The sequence below is a fragment of the Callithrix jacchus genome, chromosome 21 (assembly GCF_049354715.1).
Source record: "Callithrix jacchus isolate 240 chromosome 21, calJac240_pri, whole genome shotgun sequence".
NCBI classification, from domain to species: Eukaryota; Metazoa; Chordata; class Mammalia; order Primates; family Cebidae; genus Callithrix; species Callithrix jacchus.
In genome coordinates, this window is record NC_133522.1 from 5,112,653 (window position 1) to 5,132,176 (window position 19,524).

Here is a 19,524-nt window from a genome sequence, read left to right on the forward strand (position 1 = left end):
CTTTCAATTAACTTCTGAGGCATGAATTATTATTCTTACTTTGCAGATGAAAAAACTAAGGCAGGACAGTTATTTGTACAAAATCTCTCAGGAAATGTCCAAACCAGGATTAAAACCCAGGCAATACCATTCTTTGACAGCAGTTACCCCTGCCATTCACGACGTAGGGCTTTGCCAACCACATCTCCATTACTGCGAAATCTTTCAAACTGGCTTTCTTGCTAAAAACTTCGTTATTCTCTTCACAGCTTCCAGCATTACCTGATCAAGGAATTTCCAACTGGTAGCAGACACTTCTAATTATTCTTCAGTATCTGTTCTCATTTCCTTCCATAGCAATGGGATTTTTAATTGGGCAAAGCCAAAGTTAATTTCCTAAACTGCCTGGTAATAACCATAACCATACGACGAAGTCTGACCCATGAGATGTGAGTGGAAGGAATGTTGAATTATGATTTTACTCCTTCCTACTAGTTGCAATGCACATTAAACAGCAAGAGCTGGGATAGCCATCCTGGATTGTTGGGCTGAACACTGGGCCTGGACCCCTGAAAATTCTGGAGTCTGGCTATCTGCTGATTACCTGGACAACCCTGGGGAGCCTACTCAGACTGTTATTTATTTAAGTCCTTATTATTTTGAGTCTCTTTCTCTCTCAGTTATATTAACTGTCTCAACTAGTACTGAATTTGGTACCACATAGAGTTGTTTTAGCAGAATCTAAGTGTAGAACTGCCTTTATAAACAGGTAAGAGAGGGCAAGGTCGTAAACACTAAAGGTCAGAAGTCAGTATGACAACTAATTTACGTTCAACTTGGCTGAACCGTGGTATTCAGATATTTGGTCAAGTATTATTCTGGGAGTGTCTGTGAAGGTGTCTTTAGATGAGAGTAACATTTGAATTGTTAGACTGAGTAGAGCAGACGGCCGTCCATAATATGGGTGAGCTTCACACAATCAGTTGAAGAAGTGAATAGAATAAAAGACTGACCTCCCTGGAAGAAGATAAGATTCCCCAGCAGATGCCCTGTGCACCTGACCTGCGATGCTGGCTCTTCCCTGGGTCTCCAGGCTCTAGCACATCCAGCAAATTTGGGACTTAGCCTTCACGGCGTATAAGCCACTTCCTTACGTCTCTCTCCTCTCTCTCTCTCTCTCTCTCTCTCTCTCTCTGTCTCTCTCTCTCTCTCTTCCCCTCCCTCCCTCCCTCTCTCCCCCTCAAGACAGACAGTGGTCCCATGAGATTATAATGGAGTTGAAAAATTCCTATAGTCTAGTATTTACTATACTTTCTATCACTAAGCAAGTACTCCTTCTTTAAAAAAAAAAAAAAAAAGGTAACTGTAAAACAGCTTAAGGCAGATCCTACAGGAGGTTTCCAGAGGAAGGTATTGTTATCATAGGAGATGACAGTTCCACACATGTGGGACCTTCCAGTGGGATAAGATAGAGGTGAAAGACAGTGATATTGATGAGCCTGACCCTGTGCAGGCCAAGTCTATAGTGTTTGTGCCTTAGTTTTTAACAAAAAAGTTTAACAACAAAAATTAAATTTAAAAATTGAAAAAAGCTTCAGAATAAGGATAAGAAAATACTTTTGAAAAATAAAAAATAAAAAATAAAAAAAAAGAAAATACTTTTGTAAGCTGTACAATGTGTTCGTTTTAAGCTAAGTATTAAAAATGTCAAAAAGTTTTTAAAAACTTTAAAAGTGTATAAAGTAAAAAAGTTACAGTAAGCTAAGGCTGATTTATTATGGAAGAAAGAAAAAATATCCTTTTATAAATTGAAGTGTACAGTTTATAAACGCTACAGTAGTACAGAGGAATATCCCAGGCCTTCACATTCACTCGGCACTCACAGCAGCTTCCCGTCCTGCAAGCTCCCTTCATGGCAAGCTCCATGTACAGGCGTACCATTTGTAATCTTTCATAGCGTCTTCTTACTGTACCTTTTCCATTTTGGTATGTTTAGATGCACAAATACCACTGTGTTACAGTACTCAGTACAGTAACTTGTACAGGTTTATAGCCCAGGAGCAATAAGCTATACCATACAGCCTAGGTGTGTAGTAGCAGGCTATGCCATCTAGCTTTGTGGAAGTACTCTCTACGTTGTTACCATGATGGCTTCCTAAGGTTGTCCAAGTAATCAGTAGATGGCCAGACTCCAGAATCATCAGAAATCTAGGCCCAATCTTCAACCTCACAATCCAGGGTGGCTACACCAGTTCTTGCTGTTTAATATGCATTGCAACTAGTAGAAAGGAGTGAAAGCAGATTATATATATATATATATGTATCTCCATTCTGTTTCTCTAGCAAACTCTAATATAGCCAGTGATTCTTACTGTGCCATGCCAAAACATTTAATAAAATCATGTTTATGACATCTTGGAAGAGATACTATATACTAACAACATTTACACAACTCTACGATAACTAGAAGAAAATTGTAACATGCTAGTGTATGTTAATGAGAGGAAGTTCAGGAAAGATATGAAGGACTTGGATGCTTAAATGGAAGGAACACAGCTCAGTTAAGGAACGCTCTCTGCATATGGATTATAATCCAAATCTACTGAGCATTGAGCAGTCTGGGCCTCGCAGGGTTGAAAAGATTCTGTAACCCCAAAGTTTTCTATCACTGAAAGTTACCTCTAAAGAGGCAGCTCTTCCAGGAATCCTACAGTGGTCTCAAGCCTTATTCATGCACTTCTGTCAGAATGTTCTTGGCCAGACAATGAGAGTCAAGCCACAAGCAAAAGTACTACTTCCACACCTGACCTAATAAAAAACAGCAAACTGGTTTTTTTTTGCCAATCAGTTTGAGCTTATAAGGTTGCTCAGGTTAGCCTTGAACTCATGACCTCACCTTCGCAAGCGCCACGACCTCTGGCGGGAGCCACTTTGGACCCCAAGAGCAAACGTTTGAGACACACACTATGAATAAACTTCAAAAACACTATGCTGAGGGACAAATTCCAGATAAAAGAGTATGTGCTATTTATTACACTTTTATGAACTTTGAGAACAGGCAAAACTAATCTATGGTAAAATAAATCAGAATAATGACTGCTTTTGATGAAGGGAACAATGAATTCTGAAGGCATAAGCAGAATCTTTCTGGGGTGATAAAATGTCTCCTATCTTGGCAACTTTGCCATGTAATCATCAAAACTCCTTGAGAAGTACACAGAGCTTAGTGTATACACAGGTTGTTACAAAACCAGTGGCTCAACTTGTAGGTAACGGCAGCAGCTGTGCCCAGGGCTCCTCCGGGAATCACAGGACCTTCCTTCAGCTCTTCCAAATTCTGGAGCAGGGTTCCTGAGCAGCAACATGTGGAATCCACCAGCTTTTCTGCAGATCACTCACAACATCAAAGCTGGATGCAGAGAGACGCGTTTCATCTTTTGTCTTCACAGATTCTAGTGTATCTCTACTTTCGCTAACCTCACCTGCCAACCGCCATCCCTCCTCACTTCAAGCCTACCACTAGAAGTAGGGATGCAATTATGTAGACGACTTAAACAGTTTCCGGAATTAAATATTACCTAATTCAGTAATAAATCTCAATCACTTGTGGATATTTTACTCCGACCAAACTCTGATACACAGCTAGCAATACTTCTGCCCTTGCAAGTAAGATTGACACTGTCGTGCAATTAACTATCAAATCAAGGAATTAAAATTATTTGCCTCTTGTTTCTAGATGCTTAGAAAGTTCTAATGCTTACACAAATTGCCACAAAAATCCTAAAATTTCCTTCTGACTAGGTAACTGAGCTTTCATTGACTTAGAAAAAAGTGAATAAAAGTGGTCTCTTCACTTAGACCCACTTCAGAACTCAGTCTTCGACACCTTCATTGATTCTCCATGGAATTTCTCCCTATTCTGTTTTTCCAGGCAATAAATTTTTAGCTGCTTGAAAACAGGGTTTGTGTTGCATTCATTTTGCATTTTTTACATACAGCACAACTGGAAAGTATATTCTTAAAAATATGTTTATTAAATGAATGAATGGACCACACGTGGTGGCTCACACCTGTAATCCCAGCACTTTGGGAGGCCACGTTAGGTGGATCACCTGAGGTCAGGAGTTTGAGACCAGCCTAACCAGCATGGTGAAACCCCATCTCTACTAAAAACAAAAAATTAGCCAGGCATTGTGCCAGGCACCTTTATCCCAGCTACTCGGGAGGCTGAGGCAGGAGAATTGCTTGAATCTGGGAGGCAGAGGTTGCGGGAGCCGATATTGCACCATTGCACTCCAGCCTGGGTGACAGAGTGAGACTCTGTCTCAAAAAAATAAAAAGAAATAAAAAACAAAATAAATGAATTTTATTTACGTTAATTAAGAGGCAGATCAAGAAGACAATTTTCAATGAAAAAAATACATTTAACTGAAACTAACAAACACAAATTCTGAGTAGAGTTCTGCACATGTATCCCAGAACTTAAATAAGAAACTGTGGTGAAATGTAAAACAGTTGATGAATCTCCATAGAGAGCACACAGCATCTCCTTGTACTATTTTTACACTTTTTCCCTAAGTTTAAAATTACATTAAAAAAATTCTGAGTAGAGAATACTTGAAGAAACCTCTAACTTTTATGTTATAGAACAAATGGAAATTATAGAGGTGAGAGGCTTTATCTGAAAAAAAAAAAAGCTTTTTCTAACAAGTAATTTATAAAAATGAGAAAGGGTTTTCTTCTTGCCAACTGGGTCTTAAATAATAAATTCCGGCAGAAAGCAAAATAGCCTGTTAATGAGGGCAGCTCCTTAGCAATAGCGGTCTCATTTCTGATTGAGTAGAACAGTTTGGTAACCATTTGTAAGTAAACTTGGCTCTACGGCCATGGTTTTAAAAGTTAGATATGTTGTATCAAAAGTGTCATTAAGACATTTAAAATTGCCAGTTGTCCCTTACACTGCCTTTCTAGCAACAAAAGGGAAACCTAACAGAGTTTGGGAGAGGGGGGCAGGAAACAGTAGGCACTCTGATTTAAAAGGAAATAAATCTAGTAAAAAAAAAAAAAAAAATCAGCCAAGCACGGTGGCTAACACCTGTAATCCCAGCACTTTCAGAGGCCAAGGCAAGAGGATTACTTGAGTATAAGAGTTTGAGACTAGCCTGGACAACATAGGGAGACCCGTTTCCATAAAAAATAAAAAATTAGCCAGGTGTGGTGGCACATGCTGTGGTCCCAGCTACTCAGAGGGCTGAGAAGGGAGAATCACTTGGTCCCAAGAAGTCAAGGCTGTATGATCATACCACTGCACTCCAGCCTAGGCGACAGAGTGATACTCCATCTCAAAACAAACAACAACAACAAAAATCCCACAAACATATATATGCCTAATTTGATATTGCAATAAAAATATTTTAATTAAGCCAGGCACAGTGGCTCATGCCTATAATCCCAGAACTTTGGGAGGCCAAGGTGGGCGGATCACTTGAGCCCAGGAGTTTGAGACCAGCCTGATCAACATGGCAAAATCTCATCTCTACACAAAATACAATTAGCTGGTGTACACCTATAGTCCAAGCTACTCGGGAAGCTTGAGTGTGGGAGGTGGAGATTGCAGTGAGCTAAGATCGTCCCACTGCATTTCAGCCTGGGTGACAGGGTAAGTTCCTGTCTCAAAAAAAAAAGAAATCTTTTAATTGCTGCAGTATAATTTAACAAGTGGCAAAACAACATCTTTAACCATTTCTTTCCTTCCCTGAAGGATTTTGGGAATTTTTCCTTCATTTAGTTTTCCTCTCCATTTCATTTTTTTATATTACATTGACTTCCAGCATTCCTTTCCAATTATTTCTGTTTTTGTTCCTTTTCAGCAGTTCCCATTTTTTCATTTGTCCACTGCCTGTTTCTCATCATTTCACCCTGTTTCTGTTTCTATCAGTGTGGTATTTCTGCTGGCAAACAGCTGTCTGGGCAAGAAAGCAAATAAAAAAGCCCGACCACTATTATACACTACAACCAGAGAAAACATTAAGGCGAAAAGTTGAAGCTCATGTACAATCTATCAAATAGATGCAGATTTAAAATTAAGTTTCGGGGAACAATAAGCATCTAAAACACAGATATTTCTAGGCTGATAGTCGCCCCGTGCCATCATCAGTTTTAAAAGTATTATTTTACAAGCCTTGAGGGTACCCATCACTGTGCTCACAGTAAGTAATCAAATTTCTAGATCTCACACTGTTTATTATCAAAAAAGTTCTGTAAATTCAAGATAAAGAAACATGACCAAGCTTGTTGTTTTTAGAGATACCATAACCAGCGGCTATCGGCAGCCTGAGAAACAAAAACAATGCTGATAATCATCTTCTTTCCACTGACAGGAAGCTTTCACTTTGAAGAAGGAATATTTCTTAAGAAGCACTAGTAGAACAGAGCAGTGACATGAGACACTCCTGAAATAGATGATAAATGACGAATTTTAACGTGTTTATTATTGGTTTCCACTTGGAGACTTCTCATTTACCACCTATTCTTAACAGTTCATTCTCTCATGAGCATGGAACGGTAGGGATTAAAACTGCTCCACTAAAACTGAACATAAAAACCTTGTTCTGTGTGTCTTAGGTGAGCAAAGAGTGACAGCAAACCCATATTAGGGCTGCCTAACTCCAAGACAGGGCCTTTGACCTGTAAACTATTGCTTCTTAACTCATACAAATGAAAACAAAGAAAAGCCTTCAAACACAAGAAGTGATCTGACTTTGTCTCATGGTAAATGTGCTTATGAATGGAGATTGCTTATAACTGATTTTAATGATTTAAAAGGGGTTATTCAAACCGTGTGTGTGTGTGCGCGTGTGTGCGTGCGCGTGTGTCGTGCGTGTGTGTGCGTGCGCGCGTGTGTGCGTGCGTGTGTGTGCGTGCGTGTGTGTGTGTGTGCGCGCGCACGCACGTGCGTGCATTAAGAAGAAACTTTCTTCAAATGAAATTCTACATGCGTAACCGGAAAGACCCCCTGCCTCTAGCTGGATTTGGTGTGCCAGACTAGGGGGCTCTACTGTTCATCCCTATCAATTCTTTCAAGACAGCTCCTGAAGCAATTCTACAGAAACCCTACGTCTTTGCAGAGCAGAATTTAAACACCAATGTCCAAAACAAATCTTTGGAGGAAAAACATGACCATCTCTTCCTAAAGAAAGAACTCATTTGACTCCTGCAGTAGCCAGACTGAAAAAGAATTTAAAAACCTGCAAAGTTTACTACAGGCATTTTAGTGACTCCATTTAGGTCAATGGTGTGGTAAGTTCAAATACCTGTAGTTAGTGGCAGAATGAGGCCAAGTGTCAGGAAAATCTTTCTGATAGAAGAGGAGTCACAGGGATTCTTAATGGATAGGCTGGATTGTGCTTTTTCAGCCCAAGGCGCAATCCTTTGGATCATAAAAGTCGTTGTTTCCAAAGCCACAGAAAGAAGACTCGGGGGAGGCAAAAGGAAACAGAGCACTGAGAGATAGCTAAGAATGCTCCAACAACAAAGACGCACTTTTCCCAAGTCAAAAATAGCCAGGTCATCCTCTGCTGCACCAAATGGTCCCTCTTTAGAAATCTTGAAACGTCAGTTCAAATGTTTTAAACTAGAAAAATGTATGTTTTATGTGTGCCCATGTTTCAAATGCTTTAATATACTTATTATACTTATTTGCTCAGTTTGGGTTTTTAAATATCCATTAAAAGCTTTTCAAATTATTAAGAAAAAAAGTGTTAAACTCTTGTTAACATCAGTGATATTTTACAAATTGAATAAGCTATGGTGAGTTAATGAAACGCTTAAAGTACCATCTTATTTTGAAGACTGCTTTCTTCTAACATTAATCCATTGATAATCATTGCTCACCTGGAAAGATTCTGTAACTTCCTAATCATTTATTCCTAAGAGCTTTTTTTCTATGTTTGCTCTCTTGTGTCTACCTTCTATGTCTAATCTTTCTAAAATAAATGTAATTGTGTCACTTCATTATTAGAAATACTTCAGTAGCTCTTCCACTGTATATAACGGTTGTGCTAAATTACAGAATAAGCTATCCCCTCATTCCCCTAAACATGCTTCCATGCCAAGTATGTAAGGTGCAAAGCTCTCATTTTCTGTCTAATAGCTAGTTGGAAGAGTTGATTGAGTCCCAAGATTTAGATGTGGGACTGGAATAAAAAGCTTGCAATTGGAACTCAGGTCCAAATCATGCCCCTCAATTCAGCTTCATCACAGAGGCCTGATTGGGGTTCAGGAGTGAGCTAACATGAAAGGCAGAACTGTCAAATCAGATTTACACAGACCAGAGACCTTACCCGCTATCAAGCGTTACTTTTTAATTTTAAGTATACAAGCAATCAAGTGGCACAAGAGAAGCAGAGAAAGATCTGGGACATCCAATGTAGCTCCCCAGGTCTTGCTTCCAGTATTGGGTATGGGCTTTCTAACTCAGAATAGATGAATTCTCTAAACCATATTCACAGGTCACCTCACACACGGGGGAGCATTTAGGTTATGTCACAGCATACCTTATGAAGTTGATACATGGTATCTCCAGGAAGCCATGCCTCATAAATCTACACAGATGCTTAGGTTGTGTTTACCATAGGCAATCCTAACCAGGAATATTCTGCTCAAAGTATGCCATAAATAAGAAGTATCCTCTTAGCAAAACTCATTAGACCATTTACCAAAGAGGCCAATTATCTGTGTTTTTGAGAAGATTTAACTGGGTCACCGGCCTTCTTTCTTTCCTAAGAGTATCCCCCTGGAAATCGAAAGAGAAATGGATCAAAGGCCAGCTGCTATAACTCCTTCCTAAAGAGTTATCAAGCACTTGCCTGGAACATTTAAAAAGTTGATCTTTTCATCTCCATTAGGATATACTTTTGTAACTATTTCTTGCATTAACCAGATTGTGTAAGGAAAGAAGAGACTTAGATACTCCTAACCACCTGGATAAATGAAGGACTAATGAATAATTGAAACGTTCATGATACACTGAGTGGAAAAGACATCAACTGTATGTCACTATGATGCCTATTACTCTACATACTATATGCATCCAAAGATAATAATTATATATATATATATATACACACACACACACACATATATATCTCCAGTATATTATACTCTATTATTATATTATACTTTAGTATAATAATATAACATTATAGTATAATAATATACAATATAATAATATGCAGTATAATAAGTTTTCTTTCAATGGGCGGCTTATGTTCTTCTCTACATTTCTTTGTGTTTTCCAAATGCTTTTTGAAACTATTACTTTCATGACTAGGAAAAACTATTAGACAAATCTCTTTAAATATTCACCTGTTGTTCGTTTTGTACTCCATCCTTAACAAGAACAAAGTTAGCCATCCTTCCCTCTATTCCCTCAGCACCCTAACTGTCCTCTCTATTACAGGTCTTACCACATTTCATAATAATTGGCCTGAAGACCTCGAGAACAAGAATCATTTCCTACATATTTTAGAATCTGCAGTGCTTAGCTAAGTTCCCAGTACAAAGTAGATAATGTTAGGCTGGGTGTGGTGGCTCATGCATGTAATCCGAGCACTCTGGGAGGCTGAGGCAGGTGGATTACCTGAGGTTGGGAGTTCGAGACCAGCCTGGCCAACATAGTGAAACCTCGTCTCTGTGAAAAATACAACAGTAGTGGGGTATGGTGGCGCACACCTGCAATCCCAGCTACTCTTTAACCCAGGAGGCAGAGGTTGCAGTGAGCTGAGATCATGCCGCTGCACTCCAGCCTGGGCAACAGAGTGAGACTTTCTATCAAACAAACAAATAAATAAATGTAGATAATGTTAAATTAATAAATGCCGATGACATCTTATTTTCATGATTGTATTCATATTGTCAATACATATTTGAGACATATATTTTTATTAAAGAAAATAGAGAGGGGACTCAAGATGGCGCTGTGAGAACAACCCAGGATTGGAGCCCGCGTTGAATTCGCAAACGGTGAGTCAGTGCTGCATTTCCAGACTGATCTTTGTTGCCCACAGAACGGGGAAACTCCCAAGTATAAAAAGACACGGGACGCCAGGCAGTAGGTCTGCCTGGCGAAGCCGGCAGCCGGGGCGGCGGCGGCCGGCCCTACCCAGCAATCCCCACAGGGCGCGCTTGTCCGGGTGCCTTGTTGAACCGGCAACCTGAGACTTGAGAGGGCTGGACTTGAGACTGAACGAGACTTGCACAGTAGCCCAGCCCAGGGGATTGCAGGGACAGATCGTTTGGGATACCCAGTGGGACGAACAAAACCGCGATTTCAAACTATCCCGGGCAGACGGTCCGAGACGCTCTGTGGGGGAGGGGCATCCACCACTACGGAGGCAACCCACCCCAACTGAGATACACGCCCACTGCTGAGGCAGCCAGCCGTTGCCGAGGCAACCCGCCCCTACTGAGATACACGCCCACTGCTGACGCAACCTGCCGTTGCCGAGGCAACCCGTCCCTACTGAGATACACGCCCACTGCTGACGCAGCCTGGCGTTGCTGAGGCAACACGCTACAACGAAGAGACTCCGCCGCAGGGCGTGGCGGAGACCACAGCAGAGCCGGCAGGAACAGCGCGAATCACACAACAGCAGGGCGGAGCCTCAGCAGCCAAATAGTGGCTAGTCTGCCTTTGAGCTGGGCAGGACACCTGATCGGACATCCAAAAATAAAGCCCAAACCCCTCAACACAGAGCATTTGAGAAAAAAAAAAAAGGGTTGTTTAATGAGCTGTGTTGCAGCAGAATCAAACATAGCAGCCTAACAGCCCTGAATGAACAACAGAGTGCACAGCTCACCAATTAAACCCCTATAAAGTACAAACTGTCTCCTTAAGCAGCTCCCTGACCCCTCTATATCCAAAACACTGTCATTAGGCAGGCATCATCCTGGGACAAAGAGAGCAGAAAAAGAAACTGGTAGCATCCCTCGCTGTGCCACGGCTACTAGAGGTGCACCCCAGACAAGCAGGGTCTGGAGCGGACCTCAACAGTCGTACAGCGAAGGGGCTAGACTGGTAGAAGGAAAACCAAGCAACAGAAATACTTCATCATCAACATCCTGGGTGTCCACTCAGAGACCCAAACGAAAAGTCAGCAACTATGCAGACGACCAGCGGACAAATCCACAAAGATGGGAAGAAACCAGCGCAAAAAGGAGGAAAACACCCGAAACCAGAACACATCGCCTCCTAGAAAGGACCAAGACTCCTCACCAGCAAGGGAACAAAGCTGGACGGAGAATGACTGTGACGAAATGACGGAATTAGACTTCAGAAGATGGATAATGAGAAACTTTTGTGAGCTAAAAGATCATGTATTAAATCAATGCAAAGAAACTAAGAACCTTGAAAAAAGATTTGAAAAACGATTCGAGGAAATGATAACAAGAATGGATACCTTACAGAGGAATATGAATGAATTAAAGGAGCTGAAAAACACAATACGAGAACGTTGCGAAGCAAACCCAAGTTTCAATAGCCGAATTGACCAAGCAGAAGAAAGAATATCTGAAGTCGAAGACCAACTCAATGAAATAAAATGAGAAACCAAGATCAGAGAAAAAAGCGCAAAAAGGAATGAACAAAGTCTCCAAGAAATGTGGGACTATGTGAAAAGACCTAACCTACGTTTGATAGGTGTACCAGAAGGGGACGAAGAGAATGAATCCCAGCTGGAAAATACTCTTCAGGACATCATCCAGGAAAATTTCCCCCACCTAGCAAGACAAGCCAACACTCAATTGCAGGAAATACAGAGAACACCACAAAGATATTCCGCAAGAAGAGAAACCCCAAGGCACATAATCGTCAGATTCAACAGGGTTGAAATAAAGGAGAGAATACTAAGGGCAGCCAGAGAGAAAGGTCGGGTCACCCACAAAGGGAAGCCCATCAGACTCACAGCAGATCTCTCGGCAGAAACACTACAAGCCAGAAGAGAGTGGGGGCCAATATTCAACATTCTTAAAGAAAAGAACTTTCAACCCAGAATTTCATATCCAGCCAAACTGAGCTTCAGAAGTGAAGGAAGAATAAAATCCTTTGCGAACAAGCAAGTACTCAGAGATTTTGTCACCACCAGGCCTGCTTTACAAGAGCTCCTAAAAGAGGCACTACACATAGAAAGGATCAATCAGTACCAGCCATTCCAAAATCACACTGAATGCTAAAGAGCTTCAACATAATGAAGAATCTACAACAACTAACAGGCAAAACAGCCACTTAGAATCAAAATGGCAGTATCAAATTCACACATAACAATATTAACCCTAAATGTAAATGGACTAAATGCACCAATCAAAAGACACAGACTGGCAAATTGGATAAAAATCCAAAACCCATCAGTGTACTGTATCCAGGAAACCCATCTCACATGCAAGGATACACAAAGGCTCAAAATAAAGGGATGGAGGAAGATTTACCAAGCTAATGGAAAGCAAAAAAAAGCAGGAGTTGCAATTCTCATCTCTGATAAAATAGACTTTAAAGCAACAAAGATCAAAAGAGACAAAGAAGGCCATTACATAATGGTAAAAGGATCGATACAACAAGAAGAGCTAACGATCCTAAACATATATGGACCCAACACAGGAGCACCCAGATACATAAGGCAAGTTCTTAATGACTTACAGAAGGACTTAGACTCCCACACAATAATAGTGGGAGACTTTAACACTCCACTGTCAATACTAGACAGATCAACCAGACAGAAAATCAACAAGGATACCCAGGGCTTGAACTCAGACCTGGAGCAAGCAAACCTGGTGGACATTTACAGAACTCTCCACCCCAAATCCACAGAATACACATTCTTCTCAGCACCACATCACACCTACTCTAAAATTGACCACATAATTGGAAGTAAAGCACTGCTCAACAAATGCAAAACAACTGAAATCATAACAAACAGCCTCTCAGACCATAGTGCAATCAAGTTAGAACTCAGAATTCAGAAACCGACCCAGAACCGCACAGCTTCATGGAAACTGAACAACTGGCTCTTGAATGTTGACTGGGTAAACAACGAAATGAAGGCAGAAATAAAGAAGTTCTTCGAAACCAATGAGAATGAAGACACAACGTGCCAGAACCTCTGGGACACATTTAAAGCAGTCTCTAGAGGAAAGTATATAGCAATAAGTGCCCATATGAGGAGAATGGAGAGATCCAAAATTGACACCCTATCGTCAAAATTGAAAGAGCTAGAGGAGCAAGATCAAAAAAACTCAAAACCCAGCAGAAGACAAGAAATTACTAAGATCAGAGCTGAGCTGAAGGAGATTGAGACACGAAAAACCCTTCAAAAAATCAATAAATCCAAGAGCTGGTTTTTTGAAAAGATCAACAAAATAGACAGACCACTAGCCAGATTGATTAAAAAGAAAAGAGAGAACAACCAAATAGATGCAATAAAAAATGATAAAGGGGAAATCACCACAGATTCCACAGAAATTCAAACCATCATCAGAGAATATTACAAACAACTCTATGCACATAAACTAGTAAACCTGGAAGAAATGGATAAATTCCTGGACTCCTGTGTCCTCCCAAGCCTAAACCAGGAGGAAGCTGAAACTATGAATAGACCAATAACAAGGTCTGAAGTTGAGGCAGCAATTAAGAGCCTACCTCACAAAAAAAGCCCAGGTCCAGATGGGTTCACAGCCGAATTCTACCAGACACACAAGGAGGAGCTGGTACCATTCCTTCTAAAACTATTTCAAACAATCCAAAAAGAGGGAATCCTTCCCAAATCATTTTATGAGACCAACATCATCCTGATACCAAAACCCGGCAGAGACCCAACAAGAAAAGAAAACTTCAGGCCAATATCCATGATGAACATAGATGCAAAAATCTTCAATAAAATATTGGCAAGCCGATTGCAACAGCAAATCAAAAAACTTATTCATCATGATCAAGTAGGATTCATCCCAGGGATGCAGGCTGGTTCAACATACGCAAGTCTATCAACGTAATTCACCACATAAACAGAACCAAAAACAAAAACCACATGATTATCTCAATTGACGCAGAGAAGGCATTTGACAAAATTCAACAGCCCTTTATGCTAAAAACCCTCAATAAACTCGGTATCGATGGAACGTATCTCAAAGTAATAAAAGCCATTTATGACAAACCAACAGCCAATATCATACTGAATGGGCAAAAACTGGAAGCATTCCCTTTGAAATCTGGTACTAGACAAGGATGCCCTCTCTCACCACTCCTATTCAATATAGTACTGGAAGTTCTAGCCAGAGCAATCAGGCAAGAAAAAGAAATAAAGGGTATTCAAATAGGAAAGGTGGAAGCCAAATTGTCTCTATTTGCAGACGACATGATAGTATACCTAGAAGACCCCATCGCCTCAGCCCAAAAACTCCTGAAACTGATAAACAACTTCAGCAAAGTCTCAGGATATAAAATCAATGTGCAAAAATCAAAAGCATTCGTCTACACCAATAACAGACTTAAAGAAAGCCAAATCAAGAGCGAACTGCCATTCGCAATTGCTACAAAAAGAATAAAATACCTTGGAATACAACTCACAAGGAACGTAAGGGACCTCTTCAAGGAAAACTACAAACCACTGCTCAACGAAATCAGAGAGGACACAAACAGATGGAGAAACATTCCATGTTCATGGTTAGGAAGAATTAATATCATGAAAATGGCTATACTGCCCAAAGTAATTTACAGAATCAACGCTATCCCCATCAAGCTACCATTGACTTTCTTCACAGAACTGGAAAAAACCACCATGAACTTCATATGGAACCAAAAGAGAGCCCGCATAGCCAAGTCAATTCTAAGCAAAAAGAACACAGCGGGGGGCATCACACTACCGGATTTCAAACTATACTACAAGGCTACAGTAATCAAAACAGCATGGTACTGGTACCAAAACAGAGATATAGACCAATGGAACAAAACAGAGGCACCAGAGGCAACACAACATACATACAACTATACAATCTTTGATAAACCTGACAAAAACAAGCAATGGGGAAAGGATTCCATGTTTAACAAATGGTGTTGGGAAAACTGGCTAGCCACGTGCAGAAAGCAGAAACTGGACCCCTTCCTGACACCTTACACTAAAATTAACTCCAGATGGATTAAAGACTTAAACATAAGACCTGGCACCATAAAAACCCTAGAAGGAAATCTAGGCAAAACTATCCAGGACATAGGAGTAGGCAAGGACTTCATGAACAAAACACCAAGAGCATTGGCAACAAAAGCCAAAATAGACAAATGGGACCTAATGAAACTCCACAGCTTCTGCACGGCAAAAGAAACAGTCACTAGAGTGGATCGGCAACCAACAGAATGGGAAAAAATTTTCGCAGTCTACCCATCTGACAAAGGGCTGATATCCAGAATTTACAAACAACTCAAGCAGATTTACAGGAAAAAAACAAACAAGCCCATTCAAAAGTGGGCAAAGGATATGAACAGATACTTTACGAAAGAAGACATATATGAGGCCAACAATCATATGAAAAAATGCTCATCGTCACTGGTCATCAGAGAGATGCAAATCAAAACCACATTGAGATACCATCTCACGCCAGTTAGAATGGCGATCATTAAAAAATCTGGAGACAACAGATGCTGGAGAGGATGTGGAGAAAAAGGAACACTTTTACACTGTTGGTGGGAGTGTAAATTAGTTCAACCATTGTGGAAGACGGTGTGGCGATTCCTCAAGGCCTTAGAAATAGAAATTCCATTTGACCCAGCAATCCCATTACTGGGTATATATCCAAAAGACTATAAATCGTTCTACTATAAGGACACATGTACACGAATGTTCATTGCAGTACTGTTTACAATAGCAAAGACCTGGAATCAGCCCAAATGCCCATTGATGATAGACTGGATTGGAAAAATGTGGCACATATACACCATGGAATATTATGCAGCAATCAGAAATGATGAGTTTGTGTCGTTTGTAGGGACATGGATGAATCTGGAAAACATCATCCTCAGCAAACTGACACAAGAACAGAAAATGAAACACCGCATATTCTCACTCATAGGTGGGTGATGAAAAATGAGAACACATGGACACAGAAAGGGGAGTACTAAACACTGGGGTCTATTGGGGGGAAAAGGGGAGGGCCAGTGGGAGGGGGAGGTGGGGAGGGATAGCCTGGGGAGAAATGCCAAATGTGGGTGAAGGGGAGAAGAAAAGCAAAGCACACTGCCATGTGTGTACCTACGCAACTGTCTTGCATGCTCTGCTCATGTACCCCAAAACCTATAATCCAATAAAAAATTTAAAAAAAAAAAAGAAAATAATAGCTACAGATTTTAGTTTTGGATGTCTCTTCAATCTGTAGTAGTAACAGCGATTCCATCTGTAGCAGTAAGTAATAGTAGTTTGCTTGTTTTCTGAATTCCAATCATATGACTAGGCATACAACGACAGTACACAAAATGAACTGAATTATTAAAACTTTTAAAAGAAAACATATACATAGCTGAAGCAGTGGTGGAAATCTTCTATTCTGATATATATTCGAAGTTTACTTTTCCGATATAAACACATCAACTTCTGGTCACCGTGCCGATGAATGATGGGCCCATGCTGCACAGTCACCAGGTATTCCTTATCTTAGCTCTATTGCAGCACAGAATAGGTCTCAGGGATTTTTTTTAAAAACTGTTTCTTTTAAAACACAATTCTTGCTGTCAGAGTACTACTTTTTAAGGATTGTTATCTGGATGATTTATACAAATTTTCAAAACGTTACCGAATAATCTAAGCTTCCTTTTTCAGTGAGTTCACAAATTGGATTTTACTTGTCAAGCAGTGAGAAAAGAAAACCGGAAGGGGTCAGTATTTTAAATGTGATTGATTTCCTCCTAGGAAACAAATGACATGATACATTACTGCAATAAGTTACCTATGTTTTCGTTATAAATCATATTCCTCAGTTAATGCTTTCCCACCTAAAAATCATGTAAACTTCTCTTATATAACCATGATAGTCACTTTCTAAAAACAGTACATACACATCATTTTCAGTATATTTTCCCACTTTGTTTTTCTTAATTTATTTAAATAGAAATGTGGCAAAATGATTTGATTATATAGTATGAACAGACATAGCATGTAACAAGAATGACTGGCTCAAAAATTATTTTGAGAAATATTAATAAAAGTATACTTTTAAGTGGCATTCCATTAATAGATTTGGCTTATATTCAATTATGCCTTTCATCCCTGCCCCTCATTCTTGTCTCCTGAAAATAGTTTTGGGACTGCTGTGTGAGAATATTTTATATAACTTTTATCTTTATGTTCCATAAATTCAATAGAAAATTCTAATTCTTCTACTTCTATATGGATAAATTAAAGAGTCTTTAAGTATACAAAGAACTCATATGGTTTTGGGATCTTTCTGCTGTTATCACTGTACCTTTCAATAAGGTTTTTTTATTTAAAAAAATGAAAAACAAGTTAGATTATTATTTTTATCATTATATATAATTCTATATATATTAATTTTAAAAATTAAGGAATACTACATATCTACTAATAGTTTTTTTTAAGTTTTAATATCAGGGCTGGGCACAGTGGTTTGTGCTTGTGGTGTCAGCACTTGGGAGGCCAAAGAAGGAGGATCGCTTGGGGCCAGGGATCACTTGGGGCCAGGAGTTCGAGACCAGCCTGGGGAATATCGTGAGGTCCTCTCTGTACAAAACAATTTAAAAATTAACCAAGTGTGGTGGCATGTACCTGTAGTATCAGCTACTCAGGAAGCTGAGGTGGGAGGATCACTTGAACCCAGGAGATCAAGGCCGCAGTGAGCTATGATTGCACCACTGTTGCACTTTAGCCTGGGAGACAGAGCAAGACCCTCTCTCTAAAAATTTAAATATAAATAAAAGAGATATTAAGATCAAAAAATTCTATTAAACAAGACATTAATTTTTGTTTAACTATCACATTCATAAAAGTGTGCCAGATTAATACTCAGTTGTAGAGTATATGGTTATAGTATACTATCTTTCCAAAAGTGAAAATTCTGAACACTGTGCAGACTGCTTATTATGTAACATAAATATAAATCACTTCTGGTAAAGTGACTGCATGCCTTCACGCAGTTGTAGAGGGGATAATTTTTTTCAATTGAAAAATAATGATTGTGAATATGTATGGGGTATAATGTGGTATCCTGGTCTATGTATACACTGTAGAAAGATTCGACCTAGTTAATTAGTGTATCTATTGCCTCACCAACTTATCATTCTTTTGTGATAAGAATATTACAAATCTGTTCTTTTGGCAATTTTGAAATAGACATCATTGGCTCTGGTCACCATGCGTCACGATAGATTATAACCTATTCCTTCAGTCTGACTGAGAGTTTGCGCCTTTTTTTTTTTTTTTTTTTTTTGAGACGGAGTTTCACTCTTGTTACCCAGGCTGGAGTGCAATGGCGCGATCTCGGCTCACCGCAACCTCCGCCTCCTGGGTTCAGGCAATTCTCCTGCCTCAGCCTCCCAAGCAGCTGGGACTACAGGCGCGTGCCACCATGTCCAGCTAATTTTTTGTATTTTTAGTAGAGACGGGGTTTCACCATGTTGACCAGGATGGTCTCGATCTCTTGACCTCGTGATCCACCCGCCTCAGCTTCCCAAAGTGCTCGGATTACAGGCTTGAGCCACCACGCCCGGCCGAGTTTGCGCCCTTTGATCAATGTCTTTCCTTTAGCCATCCTTCCTTCACCCTCAGCCTCCAGTAACCACCTTTCTATGCTATTTCTATGAGGTCAACTCTTAGATTCCAGATGGAAGTGAGATCATAAGGTATCTTATCTTTTTGTCCCTGGCTTATTTCACTAAGCATAATGTCCGACAGTTCCACCTATGTTGAAGTAAATGCCAGAACGTCCTTGTTTTTAAAGGCTTTATAAGTTCCCTTGTGTAGAAAGCACTTTTGAGCGCCATATCTGTCAACAATGTACATACAAGTCTAGCCACTGGCAAAAGAGTACAATCAGTAAGTTTCCCGTATTTACCTCTTCGCTATCTTTTCCACTCCTTTGTTCACTTCCGAGTGCCATCTTCTGTCCACAATATGAGGCCAAATATTTGTTTACTTGCATTCTAACTGCTCTTTGCAAATGAAAATAAAGATCTGCAAATAATCCTTCACAGTTTGACTGAAACTCTTCACACATCAATGTATTTACTCTCTTGCATGTTTGCATTTTAAAACCTTGTATCTCATATTATGGAATAGAAGAACTGCCTTTTGTTAACAAAGGTAATTCAATCACTAGCTGAGGAAAGATCAGAAGACAGGTAAGAGAAAATTCTAGGTAAGTGCTATAGTGATAAAATAAAGCTATTTCTGATGACAAAATTGCTATGGGCTGGTTTTTTTTTTCTTCATGTTTTGAAGTCAAGGGCAAGAGATAAAAGAGAGATTGTGTCTGGTATTATCACTTTTTTCTTTATCT

General features: G+C 39.9%; 1 protein-coding gene across 4 annotated transcripts in view; it reads right to left on the reverse strand.

The window, feature by feature from the left end:
- NSUN3 (NOP2/Sun RNA methyltransferase 3) overlaps positions 1-19,524 on the reverse strand; it is a 70,314-nt gene that overhangs the window by 22,422 nt on the left and 28,368 nt on the right. The window contains exon 6 of one of the 4 annotated variants that reach the window (XM_008986437.5): positions 1,672-6,431. The exons of the other annotated variants lie outside the window; for them this stretch is intronic. Within the exon in view, the coding sequence (XP_008984685.3) occupies positions 6,302-6,431 (130 nt within the window). The 3' untranslated portion in view covers positions 1,672-6,301. Of the gene's footprint in view, positions 1-1,671; positions 6,432-19,524 lie in introns of those variants that run through there. 4 annotated transcript variants of the gene reach the window in all.